General features: G+C 40.3%; 1 protein-coding gene across 1 annotated transcript in view; it reads left to right on the top strand.

Annotated features, from left to right (window-relative positions):
- Positions 1-26807, top strand: part of TBX20 (T-box transcription factor 20) — a 48442-nt gene that overhangs the window by 1886 nt on the left and 19749 nt on the right. The window contains exons 2-6 of the mRNA XM_048839071.2: positions 2189-2423; positions 5002-5166; positions 12119-12227; positions 18125-18283; positions 23662-23738. Coding sequence (XP_048695028.1) covers positions 2189-2423; positions 5002-5166; positions 12119-12227; positions 18125-18283; positions 23662-23738 — 745 coding nt within the window. The remainder of the gene's footprint in view (positions 1-2188; positions 2424-5001; positions 5167-12118; positions 12228-18124; positions 18284-23661; positions 23739-26807) is intronic.

Here is a 26807-nt window from a genome sequence, read left to right on the forward strand (position 1 = left end):
ACTTTCTCCAGAATGGTAGGGTCTAGATTAATAGTATTAAACCAAAATTGGACGGATTAAGTATTGCCAGATCGCTTGATATCTGCTACATCTAATAAAGTTATACACTGGCTGATCTACAAAATCTTTCTTGTGTTTTAAATATTCTTTTTGTTTTCTAATTTTTGGTTTATGATGGGATGTAGGCCGGATACGTTATAAAATGTGTGCTTGACACAGAATGCAGTATTTAACTTCCCTTTTGGATTATTCAGTGCTTTTGTCTATGTCTACTGGAAACACTTCTTCAAGTCATATTCGATTTCTTCTCATGTTCCAAAACACATTAAAAATAATCTAGTACACTAAATATCCTAATTCGATATTTGTATTTTGAGGATGTGGGGGAGAAATCGCTGCTTTGTGATTTTAACAGCGTATTTGTTCAAGTAAAGTTCGCTTGAGTCTGGAGATTCAAATAATATGACAAGCATAGTGCTGTATTTTTGATCCAAGATCGTATAAAATGAAACCAGGACAGTGGAATTCGTTAACGTTCTAACATAACACGGAAGAGATTATTCTAATAATAATCTCTCTTTGAATTGGTTTCGTTTCAGATGAAAATTAAGTTAAACTATTAAATGTACTTTACAAAACTTGTATGTTTCTTTGAAGTAAGAAAATAATATTCTGAAGTGTTTGCACATACATTTATCCTAGACAAAATATTAATAGCATTGTCTCTGTATTATCCATAATTTACTGATGGGCAAAATATCCCAACGCCAGATATAGATTATTTTTAAAACCTCTTTTGAGGACGCCAGTTTCCAAACAACACATGTACATCCTTTGTTTAATAATCATGTATTCTGGTAAATATACTGACTGCTTTCAAAATGTGTTAGCTGTATTTTTCTTCTCTTTCATTTACTGTAAGCGCAGTCGTTTAAAAGATTTAAGGCGAAGTGTTTGGTCAACCTTGTTAGGATACCTGCAAAACTGTAATTATAACAAAGGGGAGAGGGGAAAGAACAAGAATGAGTCTCTGCAAAGACTTCAGAATCCCCTCTTACTGTGTTGGCTTCTGTTTTATAGTTATATCCACGCCGCCCACAAAACACTTTCTATCCACAAAATATCTCCTGCATCACACTCAAGAAGTTTCTTTTTAAGGGTTATGATAATGGAAACAATTAGAAAACTCTCCTGCATTCAATCACACTGACTTGCGCAGTCTGCCCTTATCAAAACTGGAGCCGAATGCTCCTGTTTTAATGAGAATTTGTCATCCTGTGGTCAGTGGCAAAGTGACCTTTCCACTGAAATCACCTATTAGCAGGAGATATTGGACAATCAGCTTTCCTGTGTGTTTGAAGTGCCCTCCGCACAAGGATCTCTGGTCACACGAGGGTAGAAAACCAGTGCAAATATACAGTCAAGTCTCTTCCCCTGTTGATCATTTTCTTCTGAAACTTTTAACTTAATCCGGTTCTGTTGATTTCTTCGGAAGCACCAGGCACCAAGACAGGATACTGGGCTAGATGGACCATTGGTCTGACCCTAAGTGGCCGTTCTTATGTTCTTCTCTGAACACTCAGTTCTGGAAATGCTTTCTGTGCTCGGGGAAGTGGGGGAAACGTCACTGTATATAAATGATCGACATTCTTGAGATTCAGATGTAGGGAAAGCCCGGGGTTTCTCTCCTCCGGTCCTGAGTCCCTTTGAGGGAGAAATTTCCCAGCTTCCTATTTTTGCGACCTCCTGTCATTTGAGATGCGAGAATGTCCATGATCCTGAAAGGGCTGCATTTGTTCCTCCATTGGAAATACTACAGCAGAAAGCAGTTCATATCCAGTCTCTCCAGTAGGTAATATTCCCAGGGACCAAGCTTCCCCCCTACCCCCCCACCCCCAAGCTAGTTTAAGGGATTCAGTGTCCGTGTGACACCTGGATAGCAGTCCCTTTAAGACTCTGAGAATCAGGCCCATTTTAAGGCGTCTCAAGTTACACTCCCAAAAATCTTTAGTGACTTTGGAAAGACTTGGCCCTGTACAGTGGTTTAGATTTAGACAGGAGCCCATTGCACTACTGGCTCCTGATGGAGTCCTTGTCTACACGGCTCAGAACCTAAATGCCTTATATTTCAGAGCAATGATCGTCTCTCCTCATTGTCATCTCCCTCTCTCTCTCTCTCCTCTTTCAGAACAATTTGTTGAGAAATCCTCCTGCGCTCAGCCCCTGAGTGACTTGTCCAGCCTGGATCCCCACGGGGAGTTCAGCGCCAGCCCTGCCGCCCTCTGCACCGAGCCCCTCATCCCCACCACCCCCATCATCCCCAGTGAGGAAATGGCTAAGATCTCCTGCAGCCTGGAGACCAAGGAGCTGTGGGACAAGTTCCACGAGCTGGGCACCGAGATGATCATCACCAAGTCTGGCAGGTAAGGCTGGAGAGCAGCATGGGGAGCGGGGGAATGAATGGGGGGGGGGGCGGTGTACTCGCCCCGTTTTCTGTGCTGCCGGCCTGTTACAAGGGACTTGTAAAGAAAACCCCAGGGAATTACCAAAAAAAAAAAAAAAAAAAATGCGGCCAGCTGCTGTAGGGCTGGGTGGGACTCGCCCTACACCCGGCAAGGTGGAGAGGAGGCAGAACAGCTGCGAGCGCTGGCTCATCGGTGATGGAGGGGAGCAGCCCGCACGCGCCGAAGGGCCCTGGGACTCGCTAGGGCCACCAGGCAGCGCCCGGTGCTAAGGGGCGGGGGGGGGGGGGTGGCTGGGTGGGCTCTGCTTGCAAAGCACAAGCTTATTCTTATCCCCCTGTGCGTCTGAGCTGGGAAGAGAGGTGTCCAGCCCGCGGGATGGGTCGCTCCCCCGGGCCTCTGAGCAATGCTCACCCCCAGGATCATCCTCCCAAGTTGCACCGTCTGCACCCCGTGCTAAACTATTGCATGCATTTCCCGCTCCCAACCCGCTACATGGTTCAAAACACTATTCTACATTCGTTTTTAGAATGACAAGTTTGACCCCGAACTCCCAAAAGAAACAAGTATTTTTTTTTAAATCCCATTTATTTTAAAATTGTTTGCCCTGGGTTTACTATAGAGTCCCTTAGCGCCCCCTGCCGGCCCTATGCCAGCACTATGCCTGTCATGGTCAGAGAGAGAGAGGTCCAGCTGGTTCTTTGTCACACAGACACCATGGAGCTTCCTGGAGAGGAAAGCTCCTGGTGCAATCCGCTGACCGATCAACATCTGCTGGTGTTACCAGATTGTGCTGGAGGTGCTACAAGTATCCTACTCAGAGCTCCTGGGAAGCGGGGTAGCTGTTGGGAAGGGTGCATCATTCAGTTTCCTCCCACCCCCCTGATCCTCTTAGCTCTTGTACAGGAGAGTCCGGCCTTTCACTTTGGAGAGGCACGCTTCCCATGCCATTAGCATTGAGCGCTTGTTGGTTCTGACCCTTTGAGTAGAGGTTGCTCCCAAACATTGGCCCAGATAGACAGGCTCAAAAGCACTGAGAGAGGTACAATGAATTAGATCGTAATAGGCAATTTGTAAATGCAGGAAAGAACTTCAGATGCATTTGGATTCTTGTGGAGACCTTAAAAGCCTGAGCTTCCAATGTCCCTTTTGCAGATTTTAGGAAGATGCTTTTCACTTTGCTTTGTCTCCTTTCCTTTATAATTTAAGAAGTAACCCCCGCCAGCCCCATCAAAGGCTTCTAGAGATTTCATTGGGTTTTGGATTTGGGGCCCTACTGATTTAGGGGACATATCTCTGCTTGGGAAAGTGCCTGTAGAGTGTAGACTATGCACATCACAGAGACTGTTCTATGGTTGTGCTGCTCCTGATCCCACTGAAATTAATTGCATGACTTCCCAATGATTCAGTGGCTAGGTTCAAACCCTTTGTTGACAATTGGGCAGGATCTAGGCAAAAGCTTCTGAAATAACAAGAGATAAGCCATAATGACCATAGACTTCAGTGGAAGCAGAATTGGGCCCTTTATTAGTTGTAAACCAGAGCAACATAGACAGGTGATCTTTGTGAATTTATATAGTTTTTATATAGTTTTGTGACATTATGTTATATAGTTTTTTAAAATTTTTACTTTGTGTTATAACTTTGTAGCTGTGTATTTGTGCACACACAGAGAGAGTCCTGGAGAAATAAATCATAATATAAATTTGACAAATGTCTCCTTTTTAGGGTCACAACTCATGTGCAACTCCCCCATACTTATTTTAAGTTACTCATAAATTTCTCCAGTAAAAATCTGTTGGTTTTTAGGTCAGTCAAAAACAGTTTTGAAAATTCACAATTTGTGTTATGTTTGGTAGCTGTGTAAGTCACTTAGTAGTAGTTTAATTCCCTGATTATATGATTTTTGTAAGTATCAAATAGCAATGCATGTTTTGTGTTGTAACATCAGGTGTAACATTTGCAATTGGAAGTGCTCGTTTTTATTACTTAAGCAATTTAAAATGCCATTTTTGCTAAATATTGGAGTGTTTAGTCTTAACATTAATTTTTCACCAAAGTTCTTGTAAAGAAAGCGCATTTGCTGGAATACTTCTGGAAAACGTTAACAGAGTAAAAGAAAATAAGTTCAACATTTGCAGAAATACTAATGAAAATAGTTTTTGCAATATTTTCTCAGCTCCAATATATATATGTATATTTGTGAAAAAAAATCACACTGTGTCTATATGAATGAAACTCTGAAATTAGAATAATTATACTTTAACTCCTAGGCAGAAAATATATACCATATAAAAATTTATATTTCCTCCTATTTCAAAAAATTACTCTAATATCAGGGTATCCGTTCTATGTGTATTTTATAGGGGTACAGATGGTTTAAATGCCCATCAAATTGAAATATAAATATTTTGAAATTTTTTTCTTCCTGGTGACTTGAATGTAATTTTTTTTTTTTTTAAATTTGGAGCAACATTTCAAAAGCTCCTTTTTCTGCTGCCTTTTCATATGTTTATTTTCTAATTTCCTTCTATTTCAGGAGGATGTTTCCTACTATTAGGGTTTCCTTTTCGGGAGTGGATCCTGAGGCCAGGTACATAGTGCTAATGGATATAGTTCCAGTGGACAATAAGAGATATAGATACGCTTACCACAGATCTTCCTGGTTGGTAGCTGGAAAAGCTGACCCTCCGCTTCCTGCAAGGTTTGTTCATTTCATAGTTGATCTCTCTCTCTCTTTTTTTTTTTTAAAGAAAATGCTGAAAAAGTACCTTTGAATGATCGTTCAAAGCTGTTTGCAAACAGTGCTCTAAGAGCCTTAGTCTTTGTCCACTGGAGCTGATGGCAACGCTCCCATTAATTTCAGTGGTGCGCTGTCAAGTCCTGTATCCATACATGAGCCAAATATTTGACTTATGCTAGAGGTTCCAAAGGCAAGCAGGATTTGGCCTGAGGATCAGTTACAAAAAATGGTTCTGACAATCAAAAGAGAAGGAAACTTTAAAAAAGACATTTATTTTCCTCTTGTTATGACTTTTTTCCTTTGGGCCTCCTTTTTAAAGCAATCCAGGTGCCTTCAGCTCAATGCCAGTAGAAATATTAAATTACAACTTTGATACCATTTAAAGTAGAATTTCCAGATTATTTACTAACCACTGACCAATGTTTTCCAATTAATGAGTTTACTACTGTAAATGTATACTCATGTATACTCATCTCTTATGTCACCTAGTGTGCATGTATCAAATATAAAAACACACACACAAGGGTCATTTTTTCAGGAAATGTAGGATTTCTGAAACTTTGGAATAATAAATAAAGTTAAACAAGTTAACCCCTTTTTCACAATGACCAAAACAGACAGTTCACTTCTAAAACGATTGCCTCACAGCAATCGGTGCGACATGGTTGTGAACTCGTTGTGGAACATGTGGGCAGGCAGGTTGCCTCAGCTTCGGTACAGAGCTAGCTAAGCTTCAGCACGTAGGTCTCAATTTATCAGAACATGTAAGCGTGTCCTTACGTCTGTGCTGAACAAGGTTGGAGTTAAGGACCTACTCAAGCACCACCGACTTAATTAAGACTTAAGCAGATGCCTTGGTGATTTTTCTGAATTGGAGCGTTAGGCTTCTGTCGCGTTTTGGGCTGCAGCCCAGGCCAGTGAGAGGTTGTGTCATTGCTTGTCCTGTAACCCTGCGTGTCTTAAAAGGAGCTGCTGCTGTAGCTTCCTGTCTGGATGTTCTCAGCCAGCATACAAGCATGCACTGAGTATCTGTGTGGTAAGCCCTGGTTCAGCAACTCTGACTCCAGCAGCCTGCTTGTTACACCACAGCCACACTCTGATCTCCACCAGTCTTGGTTATCTCTAAGCCAAGAGACCCCAACATATCCCCAGTCCCGAATTTCCCCCAAACCATCTGCCCTGAAATGTCCAGCCCTCTCCTGGACCACTCAGAGACATAATAAGGTTTGTTTGCTCCCTTAAAGAGTCCGTACCCAGCACCTTGCCACATTAACTGGAGTAAGCAACTACTTCACTTCAAACACAGTACTGGGTTAGTTTAGATTAAAATAAAACAAGTTTATTAACAACTTGACATAGGTTAAATGATGCCAAATAAAAGAAATAAAGGCAGATATGGTACAAGCAAATAAAAGTGAAAATGCATCTAAAAGTCTAAAACTTAATCTAGCAAGGTACAGTCTTTGTTTAAGATGGTTTCTCTCACCAATTATTTGTTGTCCTGCACGGCCGACTGTCTCTCTATCAGGACCTTTCTCATTCCCAAAGAATTGTCTTTGTTCTCAAACTCAGGAAGGCCTTCTGGGGATTCAGTCTCCTGTGTCTGCCTGAGGGGCAGGAGTCATGTCAGTTCTCTGTCTCTCGAGTTCAGGCTCAAGACAACCCCACTGGTTTAGCTTGATAGCTTTGTTTATGGTTAGTATGTAAATTGAGGTAAACCAATGTTCCTTCTAGGACATACCTGTTTATCACCTTTACTTAGGCTACTCTCTTTGTCTTAAACATGCTCTAGTAACATTATACAGAGGGAATACATAACTTCACTTGTAAGGTTAACCCATGCATTTTACAATGACATTAATGACCAGTGTGTTATTAGTTTTGAAATGATACCTTACAAGGCATATTTTGTACAAACATCATTGCAACCATGTGTAGAGTCTGAATACAGGGCTGCTTAGGGTCACAGTCCCAATCCTGCACTGAGAACCATATGGGTGGACTCCTGTGTCCACAAGGAACCTCTTTGAATTCAATGGGGCTCTGCGTGTGCACTGGGGCCCACCTGCAGAGTTCTAAATGCAGAGCCAGGGCCTTGGACGCTATAAAGACAGGCACATTAGAAATACCTAAGATAGGTAGGAAAGAATGGAAGCATTTTCTTGTGTGCAAATATGGGGCCAAATGCGAGCAATCCTACAGAACACATGACATCTCACAGACTGCTGATCTCTGGTAGGCAGTTCAGGTTTTGTATCAGTGAAAAAATGTCTATGCTCGGATGACAAAGGTACATCAGATTCAGCAAGTTAGCAGTTGTGTTTGCTTTCAGGGAAAACAATAATTTACTTTTCCCTTTTCTTTTTCTTTTCTTCTTTATTCATTAATTTGTATGTGGTAGCACATAAGGGCTTCAGTTGGATCAGGATCCCATTTTGCTAGGTGCTGTACAAACACAGACCAAAAAAGATGGTTCCTGCCCCAAAGAGTTTACAGTCAAAATAACATCAATAATAATAATAATTCAGGAAAGTACACAAATGGCCTTAGGATGGGATTCTTGGTTTCTTGCATCCAGTGCATTTTGGACCCCTTTAGATATGCTAATAATCCATATGTTGGTTTTGTAGCTAGCTAATATAGATCATCTCAATAAAAAAATTCAGAGTAATATATTATGTGGACATGAAGAGGCTGATCTCACGCCAGCTGAACTCGTACTGACTTTGACGGGACCACGGTCAAGCTCTATATGATTTTATTAGTAGTATTGTTTAAAGTTTGTATTGGGGCAGTACTTAGAGGTCCCAATCAGGTACAGTATCTGTACAAACATATGGCAAATGACAGTCCCTGCTTCATTTTCACCATGTTTAACCAAAACAATATGGATCATAAACCAGGCTATAGGTTGTTCTTTTAGCCCTTCTGTTAACATAATAATTTGCTGCTTACTCACAGTTTTATTTCTTATTGAAAAATATAATATTTCCTTGTGGAAGAAGGAAGGTAATATCTGTAAAGGATGGCAGGATTTGGGGAGCTCTGGTGTATTTGTGTTACACTGATCTGTTGCTGGTTTTGGCATGTCAGTGCTAACATTTTATCAAATAAGATCTGTTTAAATGTATTGCTGCAAGTAAGTAATTGATAACTGCTATTTTCTTAAAGTGGTGTTTACCTATCTGTGTCTTTTTTGATTTCTTGCACCCTTCTCTTTGCTCTCTTAAATCTGAATAATCTGACTGCAGTGTTGTGAGCTAAAAACTGCTGAATCCCTTGGGTACTTTCTGAGATGCTGTGGGGTCTTGCAGGATTTTATGATAACTGTATATCGTTGTGTACAGTTGATATACAGTTATCATAAAATCCTGCAAGACCCCACAGCATCTCAGAAAGTACCCAAGGGATTCAGCAGTTTTTAGCTGAATTCCCACAACTTGGGTAGGTTTGTCATAAATCTCGGCTGCTGACAACACAGATAAACAAATGACCCTTTCTTTTTTATATTTTTGTGCTGGGTGCACATGATATAAAATTATTTTTAAAACCAATATTTTAATATTGTTTTATTTATTTATTTTTATTTTAATAAAGTTTCAGGGCCTGATCCTGCTCAGATTGAAATTAAAGGTAAAACTCCTATTGACTTAAATTTGAGTTCAGTTCTGCTCCCATTACCAGGTCAGTGGTTACATTTTCACCTGAATGATTTCTAAGATCCTAAGCCTGCAAACACACCTGGGCTTTAACTTTAGTAACATGAGACATATAATTGGGGCTACTCCATGTGCTTAAGTGTTTGCAGGATCAGACAGAACCTATGGCATTAAGATGCTGATCCTTCAAAGATATACGTACATGCATAACTCTACCAATATGAATAGTCTCAGTGATGTCAATGAGATTATTCATGGGAGTACAGTTATGCAGATGTGTAAATTGCTTCAGGATTAGGGCCTTCAGGTTTTTCTTTATTTTACTATAAAAGTAGCTTTCAACACTAGAACAACAACGGTACTTGAAATTAATAAGTACTATATGATGCCACTGGGAAGATTATCCCTTCATGGATCTTCACTATAAATAACAATTATATCCTTTTCTTCCTGCTGTCAACATTTAAATCAAGTTTATGTGACTTGAATAAGAACACTTTTCAGAAAATCCTTGTAAAGCTTTTAAAGTGCTTCCAGGGATGGATTTTTTTCTTTCTGTCTGTCTTACAAGCTACAGAGAATGTTGGAAAGAAATACCCGTCTTAAAAATTCCTGCATGTACCTTTATACTGTACCCTCCCTCTTTCCTCTCCCTTTTTGCATTGAGAAATGCTTTTGCTTCATTGACTTGGCTAGCCTAATGGTCTGGGGATTGAATGTGTATTATTTATGCATTTGTAACAGACAGGAGCAAAGAAACTTTTTTTATTTCATTTTCAAACTTGAAATTTGAGCCCGATTCTGCCAACTTTCTGTCTGTACAAAGTACAAATTAAGTCAGTTAAAAGTCATAGGCCTGGAGGGCTTCCAGGATCAGGCCCAATATTAACAAACTGAACAAAAGGTAAATGTAATGAATACACTAGAAGGAACCTAAAGTAATCAGCTTAAACCTTGACTACTGTTGCAGGTAATGTAAAATAACTTACAGTAAACCATACATTTATATCAAAATGTGGCTCCTAAAATCTTTGTAAATGGAACTGAACCTCTCATAACAAAGTGCTCACTAACTTCACTGGGAGTACTGTGTATTCCAATGGAATGCCTGTGTTTATTTCTCTATTTGTTCATCGGTTCTCTGTGCACCAGCCGCCCACTATATCTAATTTTGAATCATCCTGCGTTTGGTTTACCAGATATGGTTATGGGAGAAGTCTGTAGATCGGTACGGTTCAAACATGTGGGGCCATATATTTCTGTACGATGCAAGGCACATGCAAATGTGTAAAGAGAAAATTACTTGGGACTAACCAGTGAGTTAAAATCCAAAAAAGTGGTTGAGATCTATGGTGCCACAGGCAAAATCTCTGAAGAAAAATCCTCATGGCCAACAGTGCACATTAATATGTGCAAGCAACCATGGGTAGGGCACGGGGGATGACCTCCCTCTGTGACTTTCCCATCAAGGTGACTGTTAGTATTCAACCAATGTAGAGGCCCCCATAGCTGTGGCAAGAGTTAACTGTGTGTGTTTGGTTTAAGGTAACTGTGCCCAGCAGGTAAACACAGAATGGTCTCTACTCACTCTCCAAACATACATCTGAAACAGTTTGGCTCTTTGATCCTAGTTAGTCATATCTTGGTAAGATTGATTCTCTGTGAAAATGGTGTGCAGTATTGCCAAACCCAACCATTCAGAATCATGAGTCAGGCTCCCAAAAATCACAAGACTGGCTTACAAATCATGAGGTTTAAAACAATACATCTTGGGTTCTTTTTTATTTACCTTCTGGCTTTTGAGCCAGTAGGGTTAACATTTTTTATCTCTTATCCACAACCATGAGGGCTAAAGACCTTTTTTTTAAAATGAAAGCTGAAGTGCTCATGAAATAACATAACTCCAAGAGCTGGGGGTTTAAGATAAACACCATTTATTACAAGTCTCATGATAAAACCATGAGAGTCAACAACACTGAGTATGGTGCACTGTTTTTCCCATCCCATACCCTCTTTCAGATACGAGGGACCTACCGCTCAATGATGTACATCTAGCACTCTTTTTGGGGCAAAGAAGCACCTGGAGAAGCAATCGTGCATTGAAAGAGATAACTTATAATTTCTATCATGGGTCTCAGACCTAGCCCACAGACGTAATGAGAGGATTCCAAGATTGGGCCAAATAAGTCAGTTGAAGAGAATAGGCCAGATCCTCAGATGGTGTTAATCGACATTGACTTAAATGGAATAACTCCAGTTTCCACGGTATACATCTGATGAAGTGAGCTGTAGCTCACGAAAGCTCATGCTCAAATAAATTGGTTAGTCTCTAAGGTGCCACAAGTACTCCTTTTCTTTTTGCGAATACAGACTAACATGGCTGTTCCTCTGAAACCTTCCTTTAATTAAAAGTCACAAACAAATAATAGTATTAAGTCATTTTCAGTTACATACAAGTTATATATGCTAAAGAGCCCAGCACTTGTAATTGTTCTGGTCACAACATAAGCCTCTCACACATCCTCTGCGCTTCCTTTCATCCTGCCAGCTTTCCCAAGTAGCAGCTTGTTAACTACATGGAGGCAATGATTTTTTTTTCATGTCAAACCACTGTATCTGACTGCAACCTTTATCTTCTTATTAATGTTATCACAACTAAAGTGACCCAGTGCAGGTGAAAATAATTACCAAGCTTCACGTTAGTAATAAGAAAAAATACAACTTATCTGGGTTCCCTGACTAGTTCTCTCACTGCAGTATGCCTTTTTCTTTGAGCTGGAGTCATTGTCATTTTAAGCGCTTATTAGTACAGCTGCTGGAAGACATGATCATTTTTTCTTTTGGAAAAAAGACATAACAGTGAAATAATGTCTCTATTTTAGATTATTTTTATCCACTGCTTAGATAGAATTAGTTATGCTTATAAAAGAATAATATGCTTAGTGAATGAGAAAGTCTTTAAGAAGATGGATTCTTCATGATATTCCAGTGGGTGAAGAACTCAGTCATGTCTTCTATAATTTTTCATTAGTAGTTATGGTATTTCATGGATGCAGCTTAAGGGAATCCTATATTTCTTGCTTTGCTGGTAGATCAGTGTGGTTCTAAGATTTGAGAAAATACATCTTGGTGAGGCCATTGGATATCGTGAAGGCATAAGACTTATTTTAATTTTGTGTGGATACATGTTTATAAAGTCAGTACCATTTACACAAATCTGACTGTAAGACCTCTGTGTTTGTTTGTTTTTTTAGGTTGTATGTGCACCCTGATTCTCCATTTACAGGGGAACAATTATTAAAGCAGATGGTGTCCTTTGAAAAAGTGAAACTGACGAACAATGAACTGGATCAACATGGGCATGTGAGTAACCTACTCTGTGGTAAGGAGTAAAAAAAAAAAAAACGGCACAAATTAGCTATGAGTCTGTTACAGTATGACATTAATTGGCACACTTCTTGGCACTCTGATCCCAATGGCAAAAGTTCAAATGGGCTTTGAGACTGACCTACCCTTCCACCTTTACAAGTGGTCCCTTCATGTCAGTGGCAGTGCAATGGCAGAGGCTTGTGGGAAAGTTTGTACTCATCGGTTTGCCCTCTGCTGGAGATGATCAGATGACTTCAGACTCCCTGGCTTGTCAATTCAACACCTTTCATCAGTGTCACATTTACCTTTTGTGGGAGATGTGTGGCATTACCCATTGCAGTCCAAGGCCATAGACAGCTTGTAAAAAAAGAACTATCTTTAGCTTCCATGATTTATCATTTGTATATTAATTTATTAACGGGATGGATGGGGTAAAGCCCAGATCATCATAGTGTTCTGATCCCATTTCCACTGCTATCAAAGGGGCAGAATCCAGACCTAAATCAGGGGCAACATCCAGTGTCAAAGAGAAGAGAAAAGAGACACACATGGTTTTGTCTAATATGTTTCCATCTCTCTTTTGCTTTGACTTGCCCCACTGGATAGTGCTCTGATCTCTTAGACGCTACCAAGTGCCTTGTCATGTATACTTGCAAATCCTGCTCTGTTGAATTTGGTGTCAGTGCCCTAAGCAATCTACATGGGAGGGGTTCAACAGGGGCATGTCTTTTACTTGCTGACCCAAAGTGGACTGGGCTTGGTGTCAGTAATGTAGTCCTGACACACCAGGAAGGGTTAATCCAACACTGAAACAAAGGATGTAAAATTAAAAAGACAAAGTTGCTCCAAAGTCAATTGTGTTGGCTATAGAAACACTCAACCTTTACATAAATTAAACACAGGGCGTCATGGGGTGAACTCGGGCCTTTAAGGGGTTTAAGTCCCCACTGTGATCTGTGCCAGGTTTTCCTCCTAAGTTAACGGGCTTGGAAAAGAGAAAGCAGGTGGCTGGGAGCAGGTGGCTGGGAGCCTGACCTGGTGGGGGAGGATCAGCAGTGGCTCTCTGCTGGGAAACCTTTTCATGGGAAGGCTCAAGACCTTGTGAATTGTCTAACTTGGTGGGAAGAAGTCCTGAGGGAACCCAAGCCTGAAGAGTAGGCTCAGGATGGGAGGGTTTCCTGTACGAGATTTAGACTATGTAAATTAGTGTTAAGTGAGACCCCAGGAAGGGAGAGCTGGTTTTGAAAGATAAATTATGGAGGGAGGAGGCATGTAAGATACGAACTAAGGAAACTGAGGCATGGGGATATCAGACATTGGAGACCCCCTCCTCCTACAGTGGGTTATTTACTGCTTTTTCAGAGTGTTTGATAAAGCAGGTTGCTGTTTGAATTGTCCAGTGGGAATATTTCCAGTATGAATGAGAGTTTTAAGGACAGCAGTGTTGAGCCAAAGCATTTTCATGGGAAATACCTCCTGAAAGCAAAAAAAGAAAAGAACAGATGCCAACACACTATTCTTTTCTAAAGAGCTGTAGGTATATTTTTCTTAAATCCTCTCCCCACACACTTTTCTGGCTAGCATGTTTTTGTTTTTGTTTTTTGCTCTTGTTCCATAAGAGATCTCTAGAAGCAAAGCCGGTTTTTTGTTTTTGTTTTGTTTCAATGAGCGTAGGATCATGCCCTAAGGTCTTGATCCTGCAATGAGATCTGTGTGGCTGAATGTTGTGCATGCAAAGGCCACTGACATCAGTGAGGCTCCAGGTGGGTAAAGGGATGCCCTTGTGTGGAATTCATTGTAGGAGTGAAGCATTTATTTTCTTAAACGATCTAAGACATTTTTATATATGTATATAAAATCTGACAGTCTACATGCTGTAACAAATATATTTTTTGTAAACGCAAGGCAGTTCATTTTAAAAAAATCACTTTCCTGAGCTAATGCTGCAAACGATCACTTTATAGTGAAACCCACTTCTGTGAATACCACACAAGGGGACAATCCTGCACAAAGAACACACACTGGCGTAGCAAATAGTCCGATAGAATGGCTACGAGTGCTGCTGATGTCATCTCCTTATGCAATTATTAAGGGCCAGATTGCGACTTTCAAAGCAACAGCAACATGTTTGGGAGGGGCGTGGATGTGCCCTGAATTTGGCTTTGTCTCCACTAGCACTTTTGTCCGTCAGGTGTGTGGGAGAAAAACCCCACACCACTGACTTGACATAAGTTTCATTACTGCTGCTTGTTGAGCGTGGTTTAATTATGCCACCAGGAGACTCTCTCCCGTTGGCATAGACCAGCTACACGGGACATGTTACAGCGGCAGAGTAATGTGGACATAGCCTTAGTGGAAGTGGCTGCAGCCACTCTACCTGAGGAGAGTCAGGCAGTGAGAATGCCTCTGGCGGTGTTGGAGACAGCACCTCCACCTCCTTTTTGGAGGTGCAGTCTATGTTCTCCCCCTCATTTGGTTAACTAAAGCATGTAGCAGGATGGAAGGGCCTGTCCATACCCTCACCCACGCCTACCCTTTTTGCGGTATGTGGTAACACGGCTAGTACTATGACTCCCTCAAATCTTGCATCAAGGAATACAACCACTTGGATCATGACTACCCCCTGCACAGGTGGAGAATCAGAGAAACAAGGCAGAGAACTTTCCTCTTTTCTTGCTCACGTGTGCAGGGAGCCACTAGAGTCTGATCCTAAATCTGCTGGGCACCAATGTACCACAAGATGATGGCATTTCCATAAAGGAAGATCTCACCAAAGACAAAGGACCTGACAGTGCATCCCGGTTGCATGCAACACTCCTGTTTACATCCAGTGCCACACAAGGACTATAGTATCAGGTCCAAACGCTGTGGGAAGAACATATTGGTCTATGTATTTATTTTAGAACACTCTCCATTTAATTTTTGTGTCCTTTTATGTTGGAGTAGTTGTCAATATGTAAATACCATCACCAGATACTGTATAGACCTATGAAACAAATTCATTCTATGAAGCCTTTGAAACAGATGGTTCTTTGAATTATGGCAATGATATTTTTGAGTTAAGCAGCTTTGATTTTTAGGCCTTCTGAAATGGCACCTTTGAATTTAAAAAGCTCCTTTTCTCTGGCTGGTTCTCTTATTTAGCCTATTAAAATGTTCATTGCATTTGATGAGCCATATTGGCTCATGAGGGAGTCTTAATGGCCTTAAAATGCCTTAATATTTTCGGTTTTCAGATACAAAAGTTGAAACTATGCTAACCCCTGTTTTTTATGGTCACTTGTTCTTTCCATCCCCTGAAAGACACTTCTGGTTGTTGTTACAGGATGTAAAGTGGTGAGGTGTTCTATTTATAGAAGGGTTCTTTTTCTGAAACAAAATCCACCTGAAGTGAAGAAATTTTCTTTTTTAATTTTAAGCTTAGCATTTGTTTTTCTTCTCTTATTCTGAGACTTCTGGACTTGTATCCTTAATATACATAACAACAGTGATGGCACTATTTGTATTCAGTCTATGCACTGGGCAGTAGTCTTTTCATTGTGTGCATGACATAAAGTTTGTTGCAAGGAAACACACAGTAAAACTCTGCATTTGTATGTGTCTCTGGTTTACATCTTAGAACTAAGAGTAATTATAGAAATAATATGTTGAACACTTTTGTCTTTCTTTCTATTTATGGAACATTTGTGAATGATTTTTCTCAAATTTATTTTAAAAGGCTGGTAAAATTTTTCACAAATTTCATATACTTTATGGCTTGCTACTTATGCCTTGCTGTGATTGGTTACATATATCACATGGTATTATTTCCATTCCCTGATTAGATCAGCTCTGAGTATAACTCTTGCATGGCATTTGTGCTAGAGAAACTTGATTGCATGCGTGTTCCCAGAAAATGCACACACAGGGTATCAACATGGCTTATGAGTAATCATTTCATCTGGGATTTTCAAAGTAGCCTATGGGAGTTAGACACTAACTTTCTTCAATGGACAATGGGTGCCTAAATCACTTAAGCTACGTTGAAAATCTCAACCTATACATGTGAATAAATATTAGTGGACACTTATTTGCAGTATTCACCCAGCTCTAATATTTACGAGCCTTGCCACATTCACTGTTCATCTAATACATACATGAGTAGACTTATCTCTGTCTGGCATACACAGAGTAGTATACATGTGCACCTAAAGTATATGCACTTGTGTGGTGGCAGTACGGGGGAGGAGGGGAAGAGGTGTAAACAACTACAGACACAAAGAAGGGGGGTACGATCAAAGAAACTTGAGAACTACTGACTTAAACTATCATTCATATAACTTTTGAATTGGGCGCAGAGTACAGCGTTTCTTTATGGCTGATGCGCTTCATGAACCAGGTTTTTTATGAAAGTTTTGTATGCAAGAAGAGAAAGGGGCACTGAAATGCACTATCTGGAGGGCTAAGAGTGACACACAGTTGGGAGTGGATAAAGAAGACAAAAGAGCAGTGAGGTGAAAAACTCTGGAGCAGCCTAGGGGATGGAAGGGGAAGTGGGAGAAGGGCAGAGAAGTAGATGAGGTGATGTATTGTGCAGTGTCTTGAAGGTGAGAGCAAGGAGCTTGAAATCAATGCAGAAATAGAGTGCAAGCCAGAGTCAGGAAGAATACTGAAATGGTAAACGTTTGCTTACTACACAAAGCACTAAAACGATGTCTCATTCTCATGATGATTGTAATGCACTAAATTCTGCTCTCCATTGCACATGTGCATCCCCACTGAAATCAGAGTACAAGTCAGAGCAGTACTTGGCCCAATGGGAGGAGAAAAAGGTACAGTAGGAATCGACTGATGTAACAAAGCTGATGCAAGAGCACAGCTGAAATGCAATAGGTAACCTGCATTATTTACTGAGTTATCAAGAAAGACTGTGTTTTTCCTGTTGACTTTCAGTTTAACACTTTTCTTTGAATGTAGATCGGCTATTCCAGATGATGTACTGAATTTCCTGTGAGCTCCTTGCAGCCCTGTAAAATGGAACTACCTACCCAATCCCACTGCCAGTTTAGTCTCAAAGCTGTGATTATATCTAGAATGAAAAATGGTGCAAACCTAACTCTACATTTCATTTTTATATTCTAGTATTGTGATTAGAAACTGGGCAAATAGAACTCAGCCCGATGCCAATGGAAGTGAATGGGTGTCTTTCCTATGGTTTCAGTGGGCACTGAAGTCAGTTAATTGGAGGATTAGACAAGAATGGATTTTTTTCCACAAGCAAATGTTAATGAAGAAAAACGGCAAAATTTGCAACAAATATTCCTTTTGATGCGTTACTCACGGTCCTCCTCTGCTTTTTGATTTCTGTTAGTTTAGCAGTCAGATTTGAGTATATAGGACAAGCTGCTTTAAAAGCCAGGTTTGCACCATAAGCACCTGATTTATTTTTCCAAAGGAGCCACAAGCTGGCATCATTTTGTATGTGTTCACAACTTTGTAGTTGCCCACTCCTGTGTGTACACTTTTCAAGCACTCAAACTTGCCTAGGCAGTTAATAACTTCAAACACCTTTGCACATAAGTGATAGAATGTGCACATGTCAAACCTAGCTCCTGGATGAACAAGTGTTAATTCTTGGAGAGAGTGTGCTCAGGAATTTTGTGCACGCATAAAAGGAGGCCATTTTCTGAAATTTATGCCTTAATGGCCTGGTTATCAGAAGTGAGCACCCATTGAAGTCAAAGGAAGCGGAGGTGCTCAGCATCTCTGACAGTCAGCTCCTATGTGTCTACATTACTGCTGCCATGGTGTAGCCCTGTAACTTTAATGTGCACTGGCTTTTTACAGTCATGTTCTGTTCAAGTTGTCTTAATCTTAAACTCAGGACAACCTTTTGTAACTCTTTGCTTCAGATCATTTTGAACTCCATGCACAAGTACCAGCCCAGGGTGCACATCATTAAGAAGAAAGATCACACTGCCTCCTTGCTAAATCTGAAATCTGAAGAGTTCAGGACGTTTATCTTTCCAGAGACAGTTTTCACAGCAGTCACTGCCTACCAGAATCAGTTGGTGAGTGTGATGCTAGATCATTTTTAGAACTCTCATTAACTTGTCTAAAGTTCTCTGTGTTAATAAATTCCCCCTTTTAATTCAGCATAGACGTCTCTCTGATGTTAGAGAGCTCGCAAGGACTTTTTCCCTCTCTTTGGGCCTGATCCTGCTCGCTTTCCATTCAAGAGTAATTCCTATATACATGTGTACTTCTAATAACCACAGGTGCTGGAAGTAGGGGTGCGGCCCAGCTTGACGTGGTTTCCATTAAATCCAGGGTTTACAGTTTGGTTCAATGGCTCTCAGCACCTCCACTATACAAACTGTTCCAGCACCCCTGTTAATAACGTCAATGGATTAATAGAACAACAGCTACTCATAGAACAATAAGAATTATTCACAAGTAAAGGTTACAGAAACAAGCCTTTTAGTTTGAATCTTTATTTCTACGTGGATAAAGCTGTGGCCCATTGTTGTTTAGTACTTTTCAAATTAACCCTTTCAGTTCACCTTGGGGCTGTTCCAACTTCCAATGATCCTATGTCAGAGAGCTTTTGGCTGAGCTATATCCTGGCTTGGATATATTGACTGACTGGACTTTAAAAATTGACTAATTAAGCTACAAGGGTAAAATGTAAGGGAAACAACCCAGAAATAGGCCTTTCTCACACTGGCTAGATAATACCAGTTATACGTTTGAATATCAAACTGGTACGCCAATGAATAACATCCACAAAATGGACTAGGATCATAACAATGGAACCTGCTTTTAACATTGGGTGTAATAAGTAAATTTAGTAAGTTTGTAAACAATTGAATGAAAACACTTCAGTGGGAATTGGATAAGGCCTTTAATATTGAAGTCAATAGAAAGACTCCTACTGACTTCTCTGGGCGTTGGATCACATCCTAAAAGAGAATAGCTAACACACTAGCTAACTTTCTTTCCTACATTAAAAACGTTTAGATTAGTAATGTGCCAAATACCTTCCCAGATGTTTGGACTGTATGATCACAGACTCCGAGTACTCTGTCTAAAATGTACAACATTTCCTAACAGAAAACAAAACTTCCAGTTGCGGTAAATGGAATGAAGCTACTGTGTGTTGTAGAGAATAAGCAATGTAAATAAATATTGTACTGTACCTTAGGCACCTCTTTAGATCATATTCATAGAGTGTAAGGCCAGAAGGGATCACTAGCTCATGTAGTCTGACCTACTATTTTAAAAATTCTTTCTCTAAGGATATGACTTGGAGTTCTTACAGTTATGACATACACCAAACCTAGCTTAATATCTGCCCCAGAGCTCAAAATGTTTCCATTTAAACTCACATTTATAACTGAATGCAAAAGAAAATTAGTCATGCAGTAATCTAGATAGTACACCAGCAAGAAATTTGTTTAGAAAAGGGCGTTCAGTTGACTTTCTGTAGAAATCAGCCAAATTTTAAAAATCCAATTTAAAACTGGAATTTACTTCTGTACAATAGATTGGTGCTTATCGCTGACATTTAGATCATGGCCATTTCTAAACAAAACTTCCCTAAGTACATACAATGAATACTGCAAAATTTCTCAATGGAACATCTCTGGAACCCCTAGAGATTGATGCTGTCATTCTATTTATGACTAATGAAAATGGAACATTTTTTCATTTCTGCCATTTCTTTCCTTGCTGTTTTAAGGGGGGTTGATTACATTTCTGCAGGTTATTAGATAAAAGCTAAATACATTACACTTTCAACAAACTATCTCATATTTTAAGATTTAAAGGGCATACATTTGTTTAACAGTCAAACCACTGCTACAGAGTTGAATTGTAGGTCAAATTTCATTTTTAAATGCTTTCTAGCAGATGTTCTTCTGATTGTTTGTGAGACAGTCTCTGAGGATAAATGTTATTTCTATGTGAGATCAGAAATGGTTGTGAGTCTCATGTGGAATGGTTTCAGAGTAGCAGCCGTGTTAGTCTGTATCTGCAAAAAGAAAAGGAGTACTTGTGGCACCTTAGAGACTAACCAATTTATTTGAGCATAAGCTTTTGTGAGCTACAGCTCACATCATCGGATAGGACAAGTTTCACTCGGGGGATGTCATACCAAGTCATTAGTATTAGAGAAATGGCAATCTGATTAGCACAAAAATAGATTTAAGTCGGTTTCCCTCAAGATTCCCGGATTCATAGATTCCAAAGCCAGAAGGGACCACTGTGATCCTCAAGCTGCCCTTCTGTAGAACACAGGCCATAGAACTTCCCCCGAAGAATTCCTTGAGCAGATCTTTTAGACAAACATCCAATCTTGATTTAAAAATTGTCAGTGATGGAGAATCCACCGCGATCCTGAGGAAGTTGTTCCTATGGTAGACATGATTTGCCCAAACCTACACAATGTGTCAGTGTCAGAACTAGTGGTTTCGGGAGGAGTCCTGTCCCAAATCGGGCTGAAAAATCTAAATCACAAAATTTTTCATGAGCCTGGTTTGGATTAATTGAAACATGTTGTTCTGATTTTGACCTTTTTAAAAAAAATATAACCTCCCCCCTAAAATTTCAAAACAAAAAGTAGCTTTGAACCAAATTATTAAACTTTTCATATCAGAAATGTCAAAACGGGACATTTTGACAAATTTGAACTTTATTGCAAACCTGTTTTTGAATTGGGAGATTTGTCGAGATCAACCCTTTTCTATGCACCGTTTCAGTTTTGAAAATCAGCATTTTCCAAAGGGAAAAAACATCAGAACATTCCCAACCAGCGCTAGTGATGAACATTTATTTGCATTATGGGAATGCCTAATAGCCCCAGCTGAGATTGGGGCCCCATTGTGCTTGAATAATCCATACTAACACACTATAACTCCTGGTCCTCATAAACCCGCATAGTAAGAGTCAGTCCCTGCCCCCAAAAGCTTGAACTCTAAATAGACAAGGCAAGGAGTAAGAGAGGAAACAACAGCACAGAGAGTTGAAGTGACTTGCTCAAGGTCACACAGCAGGTCAGTGACAGAGGGTGAAATCCAGACCACACTGAAGTCAATGGGAGTTTTGCCATGGCCATCAATGGAGCCAGGATTTCACCCCAAGTCTCCTGACTGCAGTCCAGTGCACTATCTACTAGACGAGGCTGCCTATATATTTGTAGTTCCTAGTTCCCAGACTTGTTGTAGTCAGATCACTAGACCACACCTTGCATTTGTATAATATAGATAGCAACTTGAAAAAAACCCATCAGTCCTCCTTTGCTTTCCCTAGTTTTCATAAACCTTCCCTCCCACTCCTCGGACTTCCTGCCCGGAAGAGTGGTCTCTCAGAATGAAGAGTCAGATTTGGCTGTAATCTTCTCTGGTTTCAGATGGGTCACCCAGCACTAATATATCCTTGCTCTATGAAAGCATGTGAACATTCAGGGAGTTGGAATTGCTTGTTTTAATTTCTGAATCTTCAAGGCCCATTTTTAAGCAACGTGGTGACCAATATACCACAGGCCTTTTACGGGGAGGCCAGGATGAAATTGGTGATGATTCTTCAGTGGTGCTAATCTCTGTTAACACAGGAGATTCTGAGTTCCCTGGACTCTCATTGGCTTCAACTGGAGCTGATGGCACTCACAGCTTTGTGAGAGATGATCAGGCTTCAAACCCTTGCTTCCAGTAGCCTTTTAATTCCATCAGGGCAAAATATATTTGGCAAACCTAATTTTTGTTGCATCCTTCCAAATTTTAAGCACAGAATCTGCCTATTGAAAGCAAAAGTACAGATTTGATCAATTTTATCACAAAACCAATTGAAACCACCAATGACAATTTTGGGTAGATGGGTACACAAAGAATTCTTTACAATGACTCAACAGGCAGTATGACAGCAGGGGACAAAATTTACTGGACAGTATAACTCAAATAAATCACAGGAAGGCAAATCCATCCCCGGTGTAAGCCAAAGCAACTCTATTGGTTTCTCAGGATGACTGCAGTTTTTCCTTTAAAGTTTTGAAGAGCCGGGGATATCTTGGCCAAAAGAGCGTCTCTCCTTATCCTGTTCCTCCCCCTTACCACACTCTTACACCCATATGTTACACGACTCTATAAATGGATTTGGATGGAGCATTATTGGCAGAAAATGGCACCTGCATCTGCTTGCATAACATAATTTTGCTATAAGATCAATACATATTTAAAGAGCTCCTAGACAAGTTTTAATCACATTAAATGGCAACAAACACAAATTGTATCTTTTTTCCCCACAGTTGCTTCTGGAACAAAGCTCCTGCCTATTATGTTCTGTTGGTTGCATTTTCTGGTTTCTCTGTCTTCTCTGATAATGCCTATAAGGTCCATAGGGGTGTTTATGTTTTATACATATACAGGGCCCAATCCTGAGAGGTGTGGAAGACATTCAGCAGCTCTGAGGATCAGGCCAGGAAGGCTTGGGCTTCTCAAAGGAAGCTTTCTTGCACATCTCTTTTGAAAATGAGAGGCTGTTGCTGTTTAAGCCAATAGCTGAATTTGAAGAAGGGGAGAAAGTTTTTGGTTAAGATATCCAATCTCGTAAGACTGTAATTGTTTTAGTAGGGTCACTCTTTTAACTCAGCCTTACCAAATCTGGTTTTAACTGTGACATTTTCCCCCGCCTCTGTACAAAACAGTGCCAGTGTCTCTGTGTGTGGTTTATTAGGCTCGGCTTGGACCAGTTATATTAAAGTCAAAATTGTCGGGGCTGCTTGAGACAATGCTTTAAAATCAGCAGGGCCAGCAGGTTGTGGGCCCCTCCCCCTCCAAAGTAGGTTGCAATACCAATGTAGTGTTTACTGCTCTTGTTTCAGTACTGCATGTATGACCTGTTTTGGGCTGATGGAGATTGTTTTGGAGACAATAGCTTGAGACTCCTGTAGAATCAAAATATTTCCCTCTTTACCATAGCCACATATAGGGCACCTCACAGGCTTCCCCTGCTTCTGTTTAAATCTACTATTCCCCTAACTTCCTCCATCAATACACACAACTCTTTTGGACCCATGACCTAGCCCTGCCTTGTCAGTTATCATGACACTGGACTTTGGGACAGATGCCAGAAAGGAAGCCTGATTTATCCTCTCACTTACATCAGTTTTACACCAGTGTAATGCCATTGACTTCAGTGGAGCGACTCCTGATTTATCCTGGTATGAGAGGAGACTCAAACTTTGAATCTTGAGCTTTGATGCTGGTGGTGCCAATTCAGTGGCTTCACAGAAGCCCCCATGTTTGCTTGATCCAGTCCAGAGAGTAGTCATAAAAGAAATGGGAATGTGGATACACGTAGCTGTGAGGTCATGAGGATGGATTGGTAAAAACTTTGAACACTGCAATACCTTGGTCCCACAATCATGTTGTGTTGCTCTTTTCTGTGTTTCCAGATAACCAAGCTGAAAATTGACAGCAACCCTTTTGCTAAAGGATTCCGGGACTCTTCCAGACTCACTGATATCGAGAGGTAATGGGGACTTTCTGTTTACTTTCTATGCAGATAAGATAAAGAGAAGAGAGAGTTTGTAGGAAAAAGCATCCTTTCAACTCCTGAGAAGCTGTGCATTTTAACGTTATCTTGTTGCATATAGTAAGTCTCCTCCACCTCCTTTAAAAATGCTTATAAAACTTATGAAGACAGAGCTGTTTTGAGCCTTGACAGCTGCTCCAGCTGAGTCTGATCTATTCCTTTCCTTGATGCTGCTTCTTAAAGGGGTCACTTTTATGGCTTCCATTTTTCTTAAACTGCAGAATGCAAAGCATCCTTCTTATCATGCCATTCAGTCCTATTGAAGGTGATGAGCTGGGCCTCCGGGAAATGTGATCTATAGTACTGTAAAAAAAAAAGCCCTTGTATTGTCCACTGTTCCCCAAAAGGAAAAAGAAAATGAGTGCTTTCCAAAATATACTGTTAAAACTGCATTAACATTTCTGCCCCTTTGGCTCCTAGCACTTGGTGTAGCTTTCATGTGACCCGTTTTAGAAGTCCCAGATATGGAAGTCAGCAAGTGCTGCTGTCAGGACAAATCCATAACCCTCATTTTGATGGCAGAGATACCACTTTTGTTTAATTTGAGATTGTAATGCAAGCTTCATTCTGGGGGAGAATGTGTCTGGAGACTGCTATGAAGTTTGTGTCTATGAGTTGCCTCTAGTCAGTGGATACTTAGCCTTGTCATGTGATGAGGGCATTAATACAGACCCATGTTGGGTGCGAAGGACTAGGAAATAAAGATCAGTTCCTTATCAGTGCTCCTTTAGGTCATGCCTTTACTAGACAGAGCCATATGTAAACTAAAATTTTGGCAAAAATGGATCAAATTAAGCCACCAGACTCCTTCAGTCTGGAAGAGGATCTTACCGAGAACTGAAGGAGGTGGTTACAGCACTTTCAAAATTTCCTAGAAGCAAGTGATACTGGGAAAAGACTGAGAGAATGAAATCCTCTAGAGTCTACACTCCTATGTGTGGCTGGCCCAGAAGCACTGATGATCTACAGCAGTGTTTTCCAACGACTGGTCCATGGACCGCCGTCGGTCCCTAAGATCTCCCTGATGCAGTTTAGGAAGGCAGCAACCTGGTATCAAAAAGATTGAGTAACATTGATCTATAGTTCATCTCTGTGTGAGCCTGAAGGGGATTGCAAAGTGCTGTCTGAAATCATTACAAAATGTCAGGAATGCTTTGATCCCAGCAAGAATATTACTTGGGGAAAGGCACATGTATTGTCTAAGAAACTGGCTGTCAGGCAAGATCATTGACTAGTAGCTTTATTACATAGGTATGTAATGTAAGTTATGTGACTTTAAACAGTTAGACGGGTGAATTAGAGGTTGAATTATGTGTGGTATAATGGATAATTAGGGCAAAGAACAGTTACTGTGATAAATGGTATTTGCATAACACAGGAAATATGTGCAGGGCTAGTGAAAACTGCTTTCCAAATGAAAATCTTAGTAAGCAGTGAACAAACTGAAGTGCATCTAATTAAAAAAGCATACCGTGGCATAATGACAGCAGACTAGGGTAAACAAATTGCAGTGACCGGATTTGTTTGACAAGTGATAGTAGGAAGAGCAGAGGACTACCACATGATCCCTTTCCAACACGAAATGTGATCCTCTCAAACAGGGAACCCAAAAGGCCCAACAAGAGCATGAGAGAGTAATTCTGAATAGGCAGCCAACAGAGAATGCTTAGGCGCCTCCATCCGTTTAGGCATATAAACGGATTGGGACTATAGTGAGGAAATTGCTGGCTGTGAAGGGAGTTTTTACAAAGGACATCCAAAAATAACAGCACATGGCATGTAGTCAGGGAAGTCAAGCATAATCCACGGTGCCATTTTGATTATTGAGAAGTGTGAGAACAGAGCCCAAGACAGCCTATCCTGGTCAGGCATGAATGCTGCCATCAAAGATAAGGTATCCAATTGTAATACCACGTGTAATACAAGAAATGGAATGTGAAAACCTTGAAGCCACAGGAGATTCCTGATTTTCCTTTAGTCCATGGCAGGCTCACATCTATTTTTCAATTAAATGGGAAAGAGTCCATCTTATTAGTGGCCTATGGCATTTTAAAAATTACACTGTTGCACAACACATCAAGTAGCAAAGTAGTAAAAGTGTGACACACAAGAGTGCTGATAAGAGACTGGTTGAGGTTTTTTATTTATTTCCTATCCTTATTCTAATGGATCAGAACTGTAAAAGGTTTTTTCTGTTCATAGACATTAAAATACCCCAGCATGTTACAATAGGAAATGTAATGTCTATAAGTGTTACTTCTGTAAGCTGCACATCTGCAATCATAGTATAGTATGTTTTTATAAGAGCCAATGATAGCACCATCAAAAGCAGGGGTAGTCTATTTTTTGTCAAGGTCCAACTTTCTTGGTCAAGGTATAGTCAATGTCCAGACTCCAGGGAAAATAATAATGATAAAATACTAAGTAAATAAAAAGATTTTGGGGTCTGTTCAAAAGCACCTGGTGGTCCGGATTTGGCCTCTGATCCACCTATTGACTACCCCTGGCCTAAAATGACAGCTAAATAAGACAGACAGAAAGAAAAAGAAATAGGAAAAATAAGATCTAGCGATCCCATGCGATGGAGAATAAGGCAGTATAAATTTTTTCATATTTGACACCCATTAAAAGTCATGCATTACAATATTTTAGGCAATAGATTGAATGATGCAATTTGAGTTTTGTCTTGCTATAATAATAAATAGCTTCAACACGGCCACCACTTGAAATAAACAATATTGTTATTGTATTTCTATGTCCGGGAGAAGAATATGCAAGGTAAATACACATTCACACATCTCTTTATAGTTGAAAATTTGACTAGATGTTGCAAGTAGATTTTCCAGTCAATGCATGGGCTTCCCAAAGCAGATATGCATACAGTGCATGCCTGAATAAATTGAAATGTTGCACAGTGATCTTAATGATCTCCAATCTGTGAAGCATCCCATGATGTAAGGGCCAAAAGAGCACTCATTCATCATCAGCTGCAAGTTTTTAGGATGA

The sequence above is a fragment of the Caretta caretta genome, chromosome 2 (assembly GCF_965140235.1).
Source record: "Caretta caretta isolate rCarCar2 chromosome 2, rCarCar1.hap1, whole genome shotgun sequence".
NCBI classification, from domain to species: domain Eukaryota; kingdom Metazoa; phylum Chordata; order Testudines; family Cheloniidae; genus Caretta; species Caretta caretta.